General features: G+C 32.7%; 1 protein-coding gene across 1 annotated transcript in view; it reads right to left on the bottom strand.

The window, feature by feature from the left end:
• Window positions 1-19,607, bottom strand: part of LOC130183777 (oxysterol-binding protein-related protein 10) — a 90,593-nt gene that overhangs the window by 5,651 nt on the left and 65,335 nt on the right. The window contains exons 8-9 of the mRNA XM_056399461.1: window positions 2,719-2,868; window positions 2,115-2,613 (exon numbers count right to left, since the gene is read on the bottom strand). Of these exons, the coding sequence (XP_056255436.1) occupies window positions 2,115-2,613; window positions 2,719-2,868 (649 nt within the window). The remainder of the gene's footprint in view (window positions 1-2,114; window positions 2,614-2,718; window positions 2,869-19,607) is intronic.

The raw sequence follows: 19,607 nt of genomic DNA, 5'->3' as shown, positions 1-19,607 counted from the left end.
TTATTGATTTAAATGTAAGCAGTATTTTAATGTAGCTGGCTGAGGTTAAGTTGAATTAAAGAGCTTTATATACTGTTGGTTACTTCAGTTTTCCCTGCAAACCCCTGATCTTTGCCTCCATGTATTTTTTATATTTTTTTTTTGTTTTAGCTGATCAGACCTTTGGACCTTGGACATGTACAGACTGGACTGGCATCACCGTCACTCCACTGTCATCATCCCAGCATCTGTTGGATTTGCACAAGTAAAACCTGAGCAGTTATGATCAACCAAACCTGTGTGGGTATGCAGGGCCTTTAATCTTTGATACTGCTTTATATTTTAGGTTGGGGAGAAGGTTAGGTTTGGATTATATTACGCAGAAACATTACGACTGGCCATAGTATTTTGTTGTTTCATCCTCTTCCGTCTCTGAATTGCGTAGTTAAGGATTGTTCTACAGGAATGTGGTTCTTTACAGTGTAAACCTCCATCCCTCCTACATGCGGCAGCAGCCTTGAGCAACCACTCATTTACAGCGTCAAACAGGTGAAATCAAAACCCAGCTGCTCATGTACACAAAAAAAACTGTCTGCTGCTTTATTCCTTTCCTGCTGCTGACTCACTGCCAATCAGTCACATCTGAGCCATTCGGAAGAATACAATATCAACTCCAACTCAGTAAAGCAGCCATTGCAAAAATACGCAGAAATCAATACTTCCTGGGGTGAAGGTGACCATGTTCTCGGCGGCAGCATCAGCCCCCCCGCACATGATGATTAACCGCTGCGTCATAACCTGACAACAGGTAGTCAGAAGCACAGAGAGAGTCTGAGCTGGAATGTCTGAATGAATCGGTTCATGTATCCAGGTTCGGTCGACCGGGCTCAAGGACATCCTGTACCTCCGCTCAGGGTGACTCATCCCAAACAGTCTACTGTACGTGGCCTTATGGTGCTGACAGAGAGGACTGGATTATTGATTGCCATGGGAGAGGTCTCATAGTCTTTCACACAGGGTGGGACACTGTCACAGTGTGACACAGTTTAAAACCAAGAAAAATGCAAAAAGCAAAATGCTATTTTCAGAGACATCTGAAACATTTTGTCCTTCCTGTTATTCAGCTGACACAATAACAACCTTCTCACAAACAAGTGCAACTACTTATGCTACAACAGGTGAGCTCTATTTTAGGGACAGTGTTCTTGTTTAAATTCATCTTTTTGTGCTTTTTGTTGAGGCTGCTCAAGGTAGCGATTCAGTTCAAAGGTCAATTTTCGGAACCATAGTTTGTTGAACAAATATCCCATGTTGTGACCTTTTCATTTATCATTATTGCATAGTTTAATTAATACAACAGCATGACCTGCTTTTACAATAATTACAGTTACAGTCATTACATCTGAGTGATATTAAGTTGAACGCCGTTTATGCCTGTCTGTGGCTGCTTTCACCGAGCCTGCACATCATATGCTCTCTGATCTACGTTTTAATTATGCATCTGTGCGTGATTGTATGGTAAGCTCAGCCAACCTACATGTATAAATAAGATTAATTAATCAAATGTTGCAATCTGTGTTAATAGATTCTGCTATTGCTGTATTTATAAGGCAGCATATGGCAGCTTAAAAATTAACCTACGCTGCTCGTCATAATTCAAATAGAAAAAATCTCATAAATCATGGTAACGTGCCAAAAATATATATGATCAGCTCATAAAATATAATGCAGTTTAAAATTAAGTTACCCAACAGCTTATAAAGTATTCATCTTAGCTCCACCTTTACCAGCTATATATGTTAATGCATTAGTGACAGTAATCCACCAATGTACAGTGTGAAAGGGGGGAATTCTACCAGCACTAGAGTACTTCTACGTTTGTCACTTAAAGTACATTTTCTTCATAATATTTTTAAAGTTTTACTGAAGTAAAACTTGAGAGACAGAACTTGTATCCTTGTATTGCTCCATTTACTCAAGTTAAGAGATTCAGTATTTCTTCCACCAGTTATGTGTAATAATTTTCTTGTCTTGCTTATGTTTGTATTCATCATAAGATTGTTTTCATGCTGCTCTCTTGGCACATCTACAGTACTTCTACTACAGTTTAAGTGTGATGTTGTGCTCTGACTCACCTTCTCCCACCATAGACACTCCTATGGACATGCCCATGAACTTGCTCTTGGTCCACACATGGGCGTTGACGCACATCTGTCTCTCCCGGCACTCACAGTAAAACCCTGACACTGGTGGATGATGGGACACCTGCTCGGCCACAAAGCGGACTCTGTAGCAGCCCCCCGGTGAATCGTCGCCCTGCTGCGTGTTGTTGGGGCCCCTGCTTGGCTCCCGAGTCGACCCCTGGTTCGATCTAACCAAAGGTTTGACTTTGTCCCAAGGCACCTCCCAGGAACAGTGGAAGGTCTCCCCCAACACTGGGTTGTAGGGCTTCTTGGCAACAGCTCCCTTACGCCCCTCATGGAAGGCAGTTAGGTAGTACTCCACAAAGCGGACTATCCGGTCCTCGGCTGTGGCCCCAGCTGTGATTGACAGGAACATGTCAGGGTGGGCCATGAAGTTGGCGTACATCTCCAGCAGTGATCGCTTTTCCAAAATAAAGGTAGGCAGCACCACCTAGAAAACAAAATGATGTTTGGGAAAACTGACACACAGAACAGAACATTCATGCCATTCAAACTTTATTTTCACAAGTCTGTAAATTTCTTTTTCTCCTCTTACCCGTGTGAGGTCCATGCCCAGTTTGAGCTGGGAGAGCAGGTGGAGAATGATGCTCCGCTGGTCATCCAGGACGCCCAGGTCCTCCTCCTCGTTGTCTTCCGTGTCTGTCACCTCTTCAGTGGGGCTGATGTCCTCTAGCCCTGGGTGGTGCTGTCGAGACAAGAGCATTTTCATTATTCAACCTAAATAAAAAGCTTGAATAGAGCTTCACAGTTTCAGAGTATATCAAAGATTGTTATGTGCTGTAAACAGATTAAAGCTCTGGAGCCAAAACCTAAATCTGAGTCTAGTCTTATAATCTAATATTATAATAATAATATTACAATCCTACTAAATGAGAATACAATATGACAATTCTGCACCACATGAAGGTTTTGACTTAGTCTTGTTCACAGGCACAGAGAAATATAATATACCAGGCTTTGGCTACACAGATAATACTTTTTGTACAATTAATTAATTGTTGGTTATTTGTTAACAAAAAAAGAAAGATAGATATAAATTACATAATTTTTTTCTGACTTTTCTTTGATCTTTTATATGTGAAATAGTGGATTTTCTTTGTAGTTTTTTTTTTTTTTTTTTTACATCCTTAGGCTTCTAAAAAAAGATCAAAATGAAAAAATCTTTTCTTGCAACCTGTGACAAAAGGTCCAAAGAAGAGTACTACTTTAAATAATCGCTAAAAATTAAATTATTTTTTGTCTGGACTGGTCCACATATTCAAAGATTCAATGCTGTTCCTTGTGACACCTGTCACCAGAAAGGCAAAAGGAGGTAGATGAAGCCATTTTCTTCCGCCAACTGTCAATACCAATGATAAGGTCACACATCTCATTTATAGGCCAGCGGAGGACCTGCTAGAGAAGCAGCCTAAAAATACCAAAGGACACAACCTCATTTATTTCTCACTGCAGCCCATTCATACTCCATTCAGCCACGTCATCTAGCCCTGTCAAGCCACTTTCACTGTTTCACGTGACAATAAGGACACCACATTTCTTTGAGCAGAGAGAAGTTGTGTCTTTCATTTGTGTTCCGGCATTCAGCTGGAAATGGATCCAGTCGAGGTTAAAGAAGAGCTGATGTCTTTGATATCTCCTGCAGTTACTTGAGGCAGGAAGGAAGAAGAAGAAGAAAAAAAAAACAAGAAAGAGGCTGATGTATAATGCAGAGTGCCCTTGAGCCTGTGGGCAACAACAACTCTCTGTACCTCCCATCCGCCCCACTGCTCTTTGTCCTCCATTTCTATCTGTTTCTCTATGTAATAATAATCATATACACGTATGTGTCCTTTTTTTCAACTTATACGTAGCTCATTTTAGCGAAATCACTGCTTGAAAAAAAAAAAAGCAAAATAAGCAAGAATACTGAAAAATTCTGAATCTGAAATGAAACTCCTGGCAGCATAATTGCATATAGTGGCCCTGCAGAGAGGGGGAGAAACGCTGAAGAGAAAGACATTTCCAGGACCAGAGTGCCTGCCTGTCACCTGAATATTTCATTCCATACATGCATGCCAAAAGCTCTACACATCCATTCACACACACAGCGAGTACACATTGTGCACAAAAGACACAAACGTACACACACTCACAAGGGAACATGCTTGAACACACACATACAGGAGTCCCTGGAGCTGGTTGGTTCTCGGAGCAGAGTGATATATATAGAAGTGAAAAGGAAAAGAGAAGGAGGCAGGGGGAGGTCTGTTATGATTCCAGTGCTTCTAACTAATTAAAGAGGCTCTTGACAGCAACAGGAAATTACTGCTGAAGGGGTCAGAGCATCTCTGCGGAAAATTGTCAAGTGGATATATTGGTGGCTGTCATTAGCTAAGACTTTTTAATGCAGTTTAACTTGTCCAAAAGTGGAAAATAATTTGCCCTGAATAATAAATAAGCACAGAGAGTGTTTGGATTTATGACTTAACAGTATGAGAAGCAGGAAAGAGTGTATAAACCAAAAAGGTTTCAGAATATTTATTTCGAAATACTCTTGGTCATTGCAATATGAAATCTTTTCTTTTGACATTTGGCTATGTTGTATTCTACAGCGACATGTCTCAAAACATCCTTCATATTATTCTGCATGCAATTTCTGTCTACGTTTTTATTACCCACTGTTCTGCCTGCAGGATGCTAGCACTATGTTTAAATTTCAAAGATATGAACATGTAAAGTTTGTATACTATGTACTCTAGTTTGTGTTATTGTTGTTATATCCAAAAATAATTCCTTCTCATAAAAGTGGTACAAGTCCATTCACAACAGAATACAACTGTAAAGGGTATAATAGCTCAATTTAGTTACATTTGCTTTTCCCCTTTTTAATTTAATTGTAATTAATGGCTGTAATAATGGTTAATAATTCATTTAATAAAGCTTTATAGATCGTATAAGCTATTAACAAGAACAACTTTTTGGTTTTGAGGGTGTGAAAAATCCCTTTGAGTCTTTGGACATTTTGATCACTTACTTGAACCAAAACCTATTTATCATTAACAACTTATTGACATTTATAACTTCAGATGGTTTATTAGAAAGTAGAGAAACCCATGAGAACTTACCAATAATTATGGTGGGAAAAGTACTTTTATGTAAGTAAAAGTAACAAGACCACAATGTCAAAGTATTTGTAAAACCCCTGCATTCAAAATCTGAAGTCAAAGTAAAAATGTATAAGCATCTAAATATACTTAAAGTACTAAAAGTATTTATTATGCAGAATGACACATTTCAGAATGTATATTATATGATTGGATTATAACTATTAATAATGCATTAAAGCAAATGTTGCAAGGAGGAGGGGCTAATTTCCACTACCTTATATCCTGCTGTTTAGCTTAGTCAATAATAATGTCAGAATTTATTAGTTGATTTATATTTTATAATAATAATAATCATAATCTACAATGTAACGAGAACTAGAGTTATCAAATAAATGAATTGGAGTAAAAAATTAAGTAGTAGGAGTATAAAGTAGCTTAAAATGGAAATACTCGAATATCATATTCTTAGTTACATTCCACACCATTTATATGTGCATTATTTCAGAATATAAACACCAGAGAAATAAACACCAACCAGAGAGACCTGAAAACCTAAAATAAGTTTTTATTAATAGCTTATGCCTGCTCTATAAAGTATTAGTAAATATTTATTAACCATTAATAACACATTAGTGACATCTCTCTATAACTGGTGCCTTATTACAAAGTTGTACCTATCTATTCAGTAATGTCAGATATCTTATCAAAGAGAGGGGGAGTTTGGTATTTCACCTTTTTCCATTTCAAAAAATCTGTTCCAGCAACTTTTACAGAGAAAATGTTTACCAGCAGAATGAGCCCCGCTGGCTGGTTTCTTCTATAATTTATGAAGTCAACAAAAAACCCCAGTGTTGAACAAAAACTATGCTTACTATTTCAGATCAGTGATGTTTATCGCTATAACACGACAGCGCAGCCATAGGCTGCAGGTACACTATTCACCCCACATCCACAACAGACACAAAGACAAACAGTCCACCATGCAAGGATGCATGCGCAAACACAAACATCAGCTTGTAAACACTCACACTGCATTGCTGTGTAGCTACAGGCTTGACCTGCATAAAACTGGATCTCATCTCCAAAAAGGGTAAAAAGTAGAGTGGCCTCAGGTGAACACCAACAACAGTAAAATCCAGCAGTAGGAGGGAAGGAGGGAAGTTACAGCTTCTTGCTCCACAAACAGCACAACCACTGCACAGGCCCAGAGTCAATGTAAAACCCAATTAAAGAGGTGTACTCTCAATGGAGAGCCTGTCAAAATCAATGTCTTCTGCAGAGTTTAAATCTCCGATAGCTACAACAGATAAAAACAAACAGTCTTCTTCCTTTCTGAATTTACAGACTGGGTGAGCAGCCTTCTTACAGGAGTCCTGGGTCTTGTTAGACAGACAGTGTGTGAGCTAAGGTGGTGAGCGGCTGTGCGTGACTTGCAGAGAGAGTCTCTCCTCTCTGCCCACCACCCACTGAAAAACAGGGAGGAGGGAAAAAGAAGCTCAGGGAAAGTCCCAGTGACGTATCCCTCTACATCCTCCCATCATCCTTCTGCTGTGTTTCTCTACATCTCTTTCCATTTTTACCTCCTCCCCTTCCTCATGAATACCTCCCCTCCTGTCCTCTTCGGACATGGCTTCCCTGTCTTTATCTCTCCATCTACACCTCCACCCTTCCTCCGCCTTTCCTGCTTGTATCTAGTACATGTGGTGGGGGTGCTTATATGATCTTGCTTAATTACCACTAGTCTGGCAGTTCTGCAAACCTACAGTTGTCAACAATTTTTCTAGAACCCATGGGCAACACATTCAGCTTTTTTTTGTCATCCTTCTCTCTTGTAGCTCAAACTCTTTCTCCCTTTCTTTCTCTCTGTGACTATCCTCTCTAAATCTGTTCATTCCTGACAGTCTCTCTTTTAATTGACTCCAGTCTTGTGTTTGATTCATTCTTCCTCTCTCTTTCTCCGCCCTCGCACTGTCATCTCCATCATTGTTTCTTTCATTCACCCTCCCCTCCCTCATCTCATCATTCACACCATCCACTATTCTGTTTCATCGTCGTCTTTCTCCTTAACTGTCTCCTCATCCGGTCGCATGGCTTTCCCCTCTTTCTATATTCTCTTTTTTCCTAACTTCTTCTTTTTCTTTTCCGTCTAATTCTCTCTGTATCTCTCCCTCACTCTTGCAAAAGCATCAAGGGACAATGTGGGTGGCTGCCAGAGACTCAGATAGGGCAAGTCTGCTCATGCTATCTGAATCTGCTCCCAATTCGAAGACTCATTTTCCTTGTAGGTTTGACATTATAAACTTCTAGGGCTTGTCCTCCTTCACCAGCCATCCTGGTGTCATCCCCTGTCATCATCACAACCATCTTAACTCATCTCATTGTCAACGCACCATCTGAGAAGTGGGTGATGGAGTGGCTGTATGAGACTCTCGAAATCAAGTGTGTAGGTTTGGTCTCAAATTGGCAGGGACACAAAAACCCCGCCACCTCTCCAAAATAAAGAGATTGGCTTTTAATGCTGTCAATCAATATGACATAAGTCATAGTATTGTAAGGTATAAAAACGTCAAGGTATAACAAGGCATACAAAAGTAATGGTGAGTCATAAGAAAGTCATAGTATAGGGAGGTAAAAAAAAAATGTAATAAAAACAGCATATTATAGTAAGACATAAAAATGCCATAGTATAGTAAGGAATAAAAAGTCATAAAAATGTCATGTTACAGTGAGGAATAAAAAGTCATAAAAATATCATAATAATGCATGAGAAGTCAAAGTATGGTGAGGAAAAAAAAAGTCATAGTATAGTAAGTCATAAAAATGTCATAGTATGGTAAAGAATAATAGTCATAATATAGTAAGGCATTAAAAAGTCATTGTATAGTAACACATAAAAACATAACAGTAAAGTAAGGCATAGGAAACTCATAAAAAAGTCATAGTATAGTAAGGCATAAAAAGTCATAAAAAAGTCATAGTATAGTAAGGCTTAAGAAAGTCACAGTATAGTAGGGCATAAAAAGTCATGGAAAAGTCATAGTATAGTAAGCAATAAAAAAGTTATAGTATAGTAAGGCATAAAAAGTCATAAAAACGTCATAGTATAGTAAGGCATAAAAAAGTCACAGTATAGTAAGCCATAAAAAGCCATAGTTTAGTAAGCCATAAAAAAGTCATGGCATAGTAAGGCATAAAAAGTCATGGTATAGTAAGGCATAAAAAAGTCATAGTATTGTAAGCCATAAAAAAGTCATAGTATAGTAAGTCATAAAAAAGTCATGGTATAGTAAGGCATAAAAAGTCGTAGCATAGTAAGGCATAAAAAGTCATTGTATAGTAAGGCATAAAAAGAAATAGTATAGTAAGCCATAAAAAAGTCACAGTATAGTAAGCCATAAAGTAATAGTATAGTAAGGCATAAAAAGTCATAAAAAGTCATGGTATAGTAAGGCATAAAAAAGTCATAGTATAGTAAGCCATAAAAAAATTCATAGTATAGTAAGGCATAAAAAGTCATAATATAGTAAGCCATAAAAAAGTCATGGTATAGTAAGCCATAAAAAGTCATAGTATAGTAAGGCATAAAACCTCAATAAAAAACGTCATAGTATAGTAAGGTATAAAAAAATCATAGTATAGTAAGGCATAAAAAGTCATAAAAAAGTCATAGTATACTAAGGCTTAAGAAAGTCACAGTATAGTAGGGCATAAAAAGCCATGGAAAAGTCATAGTATAGTAAGCAATAAAAAAGTTATAGTATAGTAAGGCATAAAAAGTCATGGTATAGTAAGGCATAAAAAAGTCATAGTATAGTAAGGCATAAAACCTCAATAAAAACGTCATAGTATAGTAATGCATAAAAAAGTCACAGTATAGTAAGCCATAAAAAGCCATAGTTTAGTAAGCCATAAAAAAATTCATAGTATAGTAAGGCATAAAAAGTCATAATATAGTAAGCCATAAAAAAGTCATGGTATAGTAAGCCATAAAAAGTCATAGTATAGTAAGGCATAAAACCTCAATAAAAAACGTCATAGTATAGTAAGGCATAAAAAAGTCACAGTATAGTAAGCCATAAAAAGCCATAGTTTAGTAAGCCATAAAAAAGTCATAGCATAGTAAGCCATAAAAAGTCATTGTATAGTAAGGCATAAAAAGAAATAGTATAGTAAGCCATAAAAAAGTCACAGTATAGTAAGCCATAAAGTAATAGTATAGTAAGGCATAAAAAGTCATGGTATAGTAAGGCATAAAAAGTCATAGTATTGTTAGCCATAAAAAAGTCATAGTATAGTAAGCCATAAAAAAATTCATAGTATAGTAAGGCATAAAAAGTCATAAAAAAGTCATAATATAGTAAGCCATAAAAAAGTCATGGTATAGTAAGCCATAAAAAGTCATAGTATAGTAAGGCATAAAACCTCAATAAAAAACGTCATAGTATAGTAAGGTATAAAAAAATCATAGTATAGTTAAGCCATAAAAAGTCATTAAAAAGACAAGGTATAGTAAGGCATAAAGAAGTCATACTATACTAAGCCATAAAAAGTCATAGTATAGTAAGGCATAAAACCTCAATAAAAAAAAGTCATAGTATAGTAAGGCATAAAACCTCAATAAAAAAAAGTCATAGTATAGTAAGGCATAAAAAGTCATAAATAAGTCATGTTATAGTAAGCCATAAAAAAGTCTTAGCATAGTAAGGCATAAAAAGTCATAATATAGTAAGGCATAAAAAAAGTCATAGTATAGTAAGCCATAAAGTCATAGTATAGTAAGGCATAAAAAGTCATAGTATAGTAAGGCATAAAAAGTCATAAAAAAGTCATAGTATAGTAAGGCATAAAAAAGTCACAGTATAGTAAGGCATAAAAAGTCATAGCTTAGTAAGCCATAAAAAAGTCATAGTATAGTAAGCATAAAAAAGTCATAAAAAAGTCATAGTATAGTAAGGCATAAAAAGTCATAGTATAGTAAGCCATAAAAAAGTCATAGTATAGTAAGGCATAAAAAGTCATAAAAAAGTCATAGTATAGTAAGGCATAAAAAGTCATAGTATAGTAGGGCATAAAAAGCCATGGAAAAGTCATAGTATAGTAAGCAATAAAAAAGTTATAGTATAGTAAGGCATAAAAAGTCATGGTATAGTAAGGCATAAAAAAGTCATAGTATAGTAAGGCATAAAACCTCAATAAAAAACGTCATAGTATAGTAATGCATAAAAAAGTCACAGTATAGTAAGCCATAAAAAGCCATAGTTTAGTAAGCCATAAAAAAATTCATAGTATAGTAAGGCATAAAAAGTCATAATATAGTAAGCCATAAAAAAGTCATGGTATAGTAAGCCATAAAAAGTCATAGTATAGTAAGGCATAAAACCTCAATAAAAAACGTCATAGTATAGTAAGGCATAAAAAAGTCACAGTATAGTAAGCCATAAAAAGCCATAGTTTAGTAAGCCATAAAAAAGTCATAGCATAGTAAGCCATAAAAAGTCATTGTATAGTAAGGCATAAAAAGAAATAGTATAGTAAGCCATAAAAAAGTCACAGTATAGTAAGCCATAAAGTAATAGTATAGTAAGGCATAAAAAGTCATGGTATAGTAAGGCATAAAAAAGTCATAGTATTGTTAGCCATAAAAAAGTCATAGTATAGTAAGCCATAAAAAAATTCATAGTATAGTAAGGCATAAAAAGTCATAAAAAAGTCATAATATAGTAAGCCATAAAAAAGTCATGGTATAGTAAGCCATAAAAAGTCATAGTATAGTAAGGCATAAAACCTCAATAAAAAACGTCATAGTATAGTAAGGTATAAAAAAATCATAGTATAGTTAAGCCATAAAAAAGTCATAAAAAAGTCATGGTATAGTAAGCCATAAAAGAAGTCATACTATACTAAGCCATAAAAAGTCATAGTATAGTAAGGCATAAAACCTCAATAAAAAAAAGTCATAGTATAGTAAGGCATAAAACCTCAATAAAAAAAAGTCATAGTATAGTAAGGCATAAAAAGTCATAAATAAGTCATGTTATAGTAAGCCATAAAAAAGTCTTAGCATAGTAAGGCATAAAAAGTCATAATATAGTAAGGCATAAAAAAAGTCATAGTATAGTAAGCCATAAAGTCATAGTATAGTAAGGCATAAAAAGTCATAGTATAGTAAGGCATAAAAAGTCATAAAAAAGTCATAGTATAGTAAGGCATAAAAAAGTCACAGTATAGTAAGGCATAAAAAGTCATAGCTTAGTAAGCCATAAAAAAGTCATAGTATAGTAAGGCATAAAAAGTCATAAAAAAGTCATAGTATAGTAAGGCATAAAAAGTCATAGTATAGTAAGCCATAAAAAAGTCATAGTATAGTAAGGCATAAAAAGTCATAGTATAGTAAGGCATAAAAAAGTCACAGTATAGTAAGGCATAAAAAGTCATAGTTTAGTAAGCCATAAAAAAGTCATAGTATAGTAAGCCATAAAAAAATTCATAGTATAGTAGGGCATAAAAGATCATAGTATAGTAAGGCATAAAAGTGATAGTATAGTAAGGCATAAAAGTCATAGTATAGTAAGGCATAAAAAGTCATAAAAAAGTCATAGTATAGTAAGCCATAAAAAGTCATAAAAAAGTCATAGTATAGTAAGCCATAAAAAAGTTATAGTATAGTAAGGCATAAAATAGCATGAAGTACTAATTGTTTTAAATGCATCATATTACTTTGACTTTAGTGTTGTTTGTCTGTACATATGTGTAGGACACCACTATGTTTAGGACACATCTGGAGGTACTAGTTAGATTGATGAATGTCTGTGTTTGCTTATATGGTTGGAGCCCCATGGATGGAGAATGATTTCAGGAGCTCTGAAGAAGGACAAGTAACGGCTAAGAGGCCCCATGGACATGAAGACCTCCATATCAAAATCACTTTGTCACGTACATCAGAGAGCAAAAAAACGAACCAGCAGCTGAACGTTTGTTACTCAGACATGTGCCTCACACCAGATCTTTCCTTTGTGCACAAATAAAACCAGCCCTAATTAAGTGTTGATTTGTTGGTCTGATTGTGTATTCACTTTTTCATCTTTCTGTCTTAAAAATCATCTTTTCAGTAAGACATAAAAAGCAATAAAAATGTCATAGTATATTGAGGCATAAAAAGTCATAGTATAGTAAGCCATAAAAAAGTCATAGTATAGTAAGACATAAAGTCATAGATAGTAAGGCATAAAAAAATCATAAAAAAGTCATGGTATAGTAAGGCATAAAAAGTCATAGTATATTAAGGCATAAAAAGTCATAGTATAGTAAGGCATAAAAAAGTCACAGTGTAGTCAGGCATAAAAACTCATAGTTTAGTAAGGCATAAAAAAGTCATAGTATAGTAAGCTATAAAAAAGTCATAGTATAGTAAGGCATAAAACCTCAATACAAAAAATCATAGTATAGTAAAGCATAAAAAAGTCATAGTATACTAAGGCATAAAAAGTCATAGTATAGTAAGGCATAAAAAGTCATAAAAAAGTCATAGTATAGTAAGGCATAAAAACATCATAGAATAATAAAGAATAAAAAAAGTCATAATATAATAAGGCATAACAAGGTCATAGTATATCAAGGCATAAAAAAGTCATAGTACAATAATGCATAAAAATGTGATAGTATAGTAAGACATAGAATAGCATAAAGTACTAATTGTTTTAAATGCATCATGTAACTTTGACTTTAGTGTTGTTTGTCTGTACATATGTGTAGGACACCACTATGTTTAGGACACATCTGGAGGTACTAGTTAAATTGATGAATGTCTGTGTTTGCTTATATGGTTGGAGCCCCATGGATGGAGAATGATTTCAGGAGCTCTGAAGAAGGACGAGTAACAGCTAAGAGGCCCCACGGACATGAAGATCTCCATATCAAAATCACTTTGTCATGTACATCAGAGAGCAAAAAAACGAACCAGCAGCTGAACGTTTGTTACTCAGACATGTGCCTCACACCAGATCTTTCCTTTGTGCACAAATAAAACCAGCCCTAATTAAGTGTTGACTTGTCGGTCTGATTGTGTATTCACTTTTTCATCCTTCTATCGTAAGAAATCATCTTTTCAGTAAGGTATAAAAAGCAATAAAATTAAAAAAATCTTTAAAAAATCATTGTATAGTAAGCCATAAAAGAAGTCATAGTATGGTAAGGCATGAAAAGTCATAAAAAAGTCATGGTATAGTAAGGCATAAAAAAGTCATAGTATAGTAAGGCATAAAAAATCATAGTATAGTAAGGCATAAAAAGTCATAAAAAAGTCATAGTTTAGTAAGACATAAAAAAGTCATAGTATTGTAAGCCATAAAAAAAATTCATAGTACAGTAGGGCATAAAAGGTCATAGTATAGTAAGGCATAAAAGTCATAGTATAGTAAGGCATAAAAAGTCATAGTTTTGTAAGCCATAAAAAAGTCATAGTATAGTAAGCCATAAAAAGGTCATAGTATAGTAAGGCATAAAACCTCAATAATAAAAGTCATAATATAGTAAAGCATAAAAAATTCATAGTATAGTAAGGCATAAAAAAGTCATAGTATAGTAAGGCATAAAAAGTCATAAAAAAGTCATAGTATAGTAAGGCATAAAAAAGTCACAGTATAGTAAGGCATAAAAAGTCATAGTTTAGTAAGGCATAAAAAAGTCATAGTATAGTAAGCCATAAAAAGGTCATAGTATAGTAAGGCATAAAACCTCAATAATAAAAGTCATAGTATAGTAAAGCATAAAAAATTCATAGTTTAGTAAGACATAAAAAAGTCATAGTATTGTAAGCCATAAAAAAAATTCATAGTACAGTAGGGCATAAAAGGTCATAGTATAGTAAGGCATAAAAGTCATAGTATAGTAAGGCATAAAAAGTCATAGTTTTGTAAGCCATAAAAAAGTCATAGTATAGTAAGCCATAAAAAGGTCATAGTATAGTAAGGCATAAAACCTCAATAATAAAAGTCATAATATAGTAAAGCATAAAAAATTCATAGTATAGTAAGGCATAAAAAAGTCATAGTATAGTAAGGCATAAAAAGTCATAAAAAAGTCATAGTATAGTAAGGCATAAAAAAGTCACAGTATAGTAAGGCATAAAAAGTCATAGTTTAGAAAGGCATAAAAAAGTCATAGTATAGTAAGCCATAAAAAGGTCATAGTATAGTAAGGCATAAAACCTCAATAATAAAAGTCATAGTATAGTAAAGCATAAAAAATTCATAGTATAGTTAGGTATAAAAAATTCATAGTATAGTAAGGCATAAAAAGTCATATTTTGGTAAGCCATAAAAAAGTCATAGTATAGTAAGCCATAAAAAAATTCATAGTATAGTACGGCATAAAAGGTCATAGTATAGTAAGGCATAAAAGTCATAGTATAGTAAGGGATAAAAAAGTCACAGTATAGTAAGCCATAAAAAATTCATAGTATAGTAAGGCATAAAAAGTCATTAAAAACTCATGGTGTAGTAAGGAATAAAAAAGTCATAGTATAGTAAGCCATAAAAAAGTCATAGTATATTAAGGCATAATAAGTCATAGTATAGTAAGGCATAAAACCTCAATAATAAAAGTCATAGTCTAGTAAGGCATAAAAAAGTCATAGTATAGTAAGGCATAAAAAGTCATAGTATAGTAAGCCATAAAAAGTCATAAAAAAGTCATAATATAGTAAGGCATAAAAAAGTCACAGTATAGTAAGCCATAAAAAATCCATAGTATAGTAAGGCATAAAAAGTCGTTAAAAAGTCATGGTATAGTAGGGAATAAAAAAGTCATAGTATAGTAAGCCGTAAAAAAGTCATAGTATAGTAAGAAATAAAGTCATAGATAGTAAGGCATAAAAAGTCGTTAAAAAGTCATGGTATAGTACGGAATAAAAAAGTCATAGTATAGTAAGCCGTAAAAAAGTCATAGTATAGTAAGACATAAAAGAAGTCATAGTATAATAAGGCATAAAAAAATCATAAAAAAGTCATAGTATAGTAAGCCATAAAAGAAGTCATAGTATAGTAAGCCATAAAAGAAGTCATAGTATAATAAGGCATGAAAAGTCATAAAAAAGCCATGGTATAGTAAGGCATAAAAAAGTCATAGTATAGTAAGGCATAAAAAGTCATAGTATAGTAAGCCATAAAAAGTCATAAAAAAGTCATAGTATAGTAAGGCATAAAAAAGTCACAGTATAGTAAGCCATAAAAAATCCATAGTATAGTAATGCATAAAAAGTCGTTAAAAAGTCATGGTATAGTAGGGAATAAAAAAGTCATAGTATAGTAAGCCGTAAAAAAGTCATAGTATAGTAAGACATAAAGTCATAGATAGTAAGGCATAAAAAATTCATAGTATATTAATGGCATAAAAAGGCATAGTATAGAAAGGCATGAAAAGTGATAAAAATGTCATAGTATAGTAAGGCATAAAAAAGTCACAGTATAGTAAGGCATAAAAAGTCATAGTTTAGTTAGCCATAAAAAAGTCATAGTATAGTAAGCCATAAAAAGGTCATAGTATAGTAAGGCATAAAACCTCAATAATAAAAGTCATAGTATAGTAAAGCATAAAAAAGTCATAGTATAGTAAGGCATAAAAAAGTCACAGTATAGTAAGGCATAAAAAGTCATAGTTTAGTAAGCCATAAAAAGTCATAGTTTAGTAAGCCATAAAAAAGTCATAGTATAGTAAGCCATAAAAGGTCATAAAAAAGTCAGTATAGTAAGGCAAAAAAGTCACAGTATAGTAAGGCATAAAAAGTCATAGTTTAGTAAGACATAAAAAAGACATCGTATAGTAAGGCATAAAAAGTCATAAAAAAGTCACAGTATCGTAAGGCATAAAATAGTCACAGTATAGTAAGGCATAAAAAGTCATAGTATAATAAGGCACAAAAAAATCAATGTATAGTAACGCATAAAAAGTCAGTCTAGTAAGGCATAAAAAGTAATTAAAAAACTCATGGTATAGTAAGGCATAAAAAGTCATAGTATAGTAAGCCATAAAAAGTCATAAAAAAGTCATAGTATAATAAGGCATAAAAAAGTCACAGTATAGTAAGGCATAAAAAGTCATAGTCTAGTAAGGCATAAAAAAGTCATAGTATAGTAAGGCATAAAAAGTCATTAAAAAACTCATGGTATAGTAAGCCATAAAAAGTCATAAAAAAGTCATAGTATAGTAAGGCATAAAAAAGTCACAGTATAGTAAGCCATAAAAAAATTCATAGTATAGTCAGGCATAAAAAGTCGTTAAAAAGTCATGGTATAGTAAGGAATAAAAAAGTCATATTATAGTAAGCCATAAAAAAGTCATAGTATATTAAGGCATAAAAAGTCATAGTATAGTAAGCCGTAAAAAAGTCATAGTATAGTAAGACATAAAGTCATAGATAGTAAGGCATAAAAAAATCATAAAAAAGTCATAGTATAGTAAGCCATAAAAGAAGTCATAGTATAGTAAGGCATGAAAAGTCATAAAAAAGTCATAGTATAGTAAGGCATAAAACCTCAATACAAAAAGTCATAGTATAGTAAAGCATAAAAAAGTCATAGTATAGTAAGGCATAAAAAGTCATAGTATAGTAAGGCATAAAAAGTCATAAAAAAGTCATAGTATAGTAAGCCATAAATTAGTCATAGTATAGTAAGCCATAAAACCTCAATAAAAAAAGTCATAGTATAGTAAAGCATAAAAAGGTCATAGTATAGTAAGGCATAAAAAAGTCATAGTATAGTAAGGCATACAAAGTCATAAAAAAGTCACAGTATCGTAAGGCATAAAAAAGTCACAGTATAGTAAGGCATAAAAAGTCATAGTTTAGTAAGCCATAAAAAAGTCATAGTATAGTAAGGCATAAAAAAGTCATAGTATAGTAGGGCATAAAAGGTCATAGTATAGTAAGGCATAAAAGTCATAGTATAGTAAGGCATAAAAAGTCATAAAAAAGTCATAGTATAGTAAGGCATAAAAAGTCACTGTATAGTAAGCCATAAAAAAATTCATAGTATAGTAAGGCATAAAAAGTCATTAAAAAGTCATGGCATAGTAAGGAATAAAAAAGTCATAGTATAGTAAGCCATGAAAAAGTCATAGTATATTAAGGCATAAAACCTCAATACAAAAAGTCATAGTATAGTAAATCATAAAAAAGTCATAGTATAGTAAGGCATAAAAAGTCATAGTATAGTAAGGCATAAAAAGTCATAAAAAAGTCACAGTATAGTAAGGCATAAAAAGTCATAGTTTAGTAAGCCATAAAAAAGTCATAGTATAGTAAGACATAAAAAGATCAAAGTATAGTAAGGTATAAAACATCATAGCATAATAAAGAATAAAAAAAAGTCATAATATAATAAGGCATAAAAAGTCATAGTATAGTAAGCCATAAAAAAGTCATAGTATAGTAAGACATAAAGTCATAGATAGTAAGGCATAAAAAAATCATAAAAAAGTCATAGTATAGTAAGGCATAAAAAAATCATAAAAAAGTCATAGTATAGTAAGCCATAAAAGAAGTCATAGTATAGTAAGGCATGAAAAGTCATAAAAAAGTCATGGTATAGTAAGGCATAAAACCTCAATACAAAAAGTCATAGTATAGTAAAGTCCTAAAAAAGTCACAGTATAGTAAGGCATAAAAAAGTCATAGTATAGTAAGCCGTAAAAAAGTCATAGTATAGTAAGACATAAAAAGATCAAAGTATAGTAAGGTATAAAACATCATAGCATAATAAAGAATAAAAAAAAGTCATGATATAATAAGGCATAAAAAGATCAAAGTATAGTAAGGTATAAAACATCATAGCATAATAAAGAATAAAAAAAAGTCATAATATATTAAGGCATAAAAAAGTCATAGTATAGTAAGCCATAAAAAAGTCATAGTATAGTAAGACATAACGTCATAGATAGTAAGGCATAAAAAAATCATAAAAAAGTCATAGTATAGTAAGCCATAAAAGAAGTCATAGTATAGTAAGGCATGAAAAGTCATAAAAAAGTCATGGTATAGTAAGGCATAAAAAAGTCATAGTATAGTAAGGCATAAAACCTCAATACAAAAAGTCATAGTATAGTAAAGCATAAAAAAGTCATAGTATAGTAAGGCATAAAAAGTCATAGTATAGTAAGCCATAAAAAAGTCATAGTATAGTAAGCCATAAAAAAATTCATAGTATAGTAGGGCATAAAAGGTCATTGTATAGTAAGGCATAAAAGTCATAGTATAGTAAGGGATAAAAAAGTCACAGTATAGTAAGCCATAAAAAAGTCATAGTATAGTAAGGCATAAAAAAAGTCATAGTATATTAAGGCATAAAAAGTCATAATAAAAGTCATATTATAGTAAGGCATAAAAAAGTCACACTATGGTAAGGCATAAAAAAGTCATAGTATAGTAAGGCATAAAAAAGTCACAGTATAGTAAGCCATAAAAAATCCATAGTATAGTAAGGCATAAAAAGTCGTTAAAAAGTCATGGTATAGTAGGGAGTAAAAAAGTCATAGTATAGTAAGACATAAAGTCATAGATAGTAAGGCATAAAAAAATTCATAGTATATTAATGGCATAAAAAGGCATAGTATAGAAAGGCATGAAAAGTCATAAAAAAGTCATAGTATAGTAAGGCATAAAAAAGTCACAGTATAGTAAGGCATAAAAAGTCATAGTTTAGTTAGCCATAAAAAAGTCATAGTATAGTAAGCCATAAAAAGGTCATAGTATAGTAAGGCATAAAACCTCAATAATAAAAGTCATAGTATAGTAAAGCATAAAAAAGTCATAGTATAGTAAGGCATAAAAAAGTGACAGTATAGTAAGGCATAAAAAATCATAGTTTAGTAAGCCATAAAAAGTCATAGTTTAGTAAGCCATAAAAAAGTCATAGTATAGTAAGCCATAAAAAGGTCATAAAAAAGTCATAGTATAGTAAGGCAAAAAAGTCACAGTATAGTAAGGCATAAAAAGTCATAGTTTAGTAAGACATAAAAAAGACATAGTATAGTAAGGCATAAAAAGTCATAAAAAAGTCACAGTATCGTAAGGCATAAAAAAGTCATAAAAAAGTCATAGTATAGTAAGGCATAAAAAGTCATAGTATAATAAGGCACAAAAAAATCAATGTATAGTAACGCATAAAAAGTAATTAAAAAACTCATGGTATAGTAAGGCATAAAAAGTCATAGTATAGTAAGCCATAAAAAGTCATAAAAAAGTCATAGTATAATAAGGCATAAAAAAGTCACAGTATAGTAAGGCATAAAAAAGTCATAGTCTAGTAAGGCATAAAAAAGTCATAGTATAGTAAGGCATAAA

The sequence above is a fragment of the Seriola aureovittata genome, chromosome 16, assembly GCF_021018895.1.
Source record: "Seriola aureovittata isolate HTS-2021-v1 ecotype China chromosome 16, ASM2101889v1, whole genome shotgun sequence".
Classification (NCBI taxonomy): Eukaryota; Metazoa; Chordata; class Actinopteri; order Carangiformes; family Carangidae; genus Seriola; species Seriola aureovittata.
This window is presented reverse-complemented; position numbering and strand designations above follow the sequence as displayed.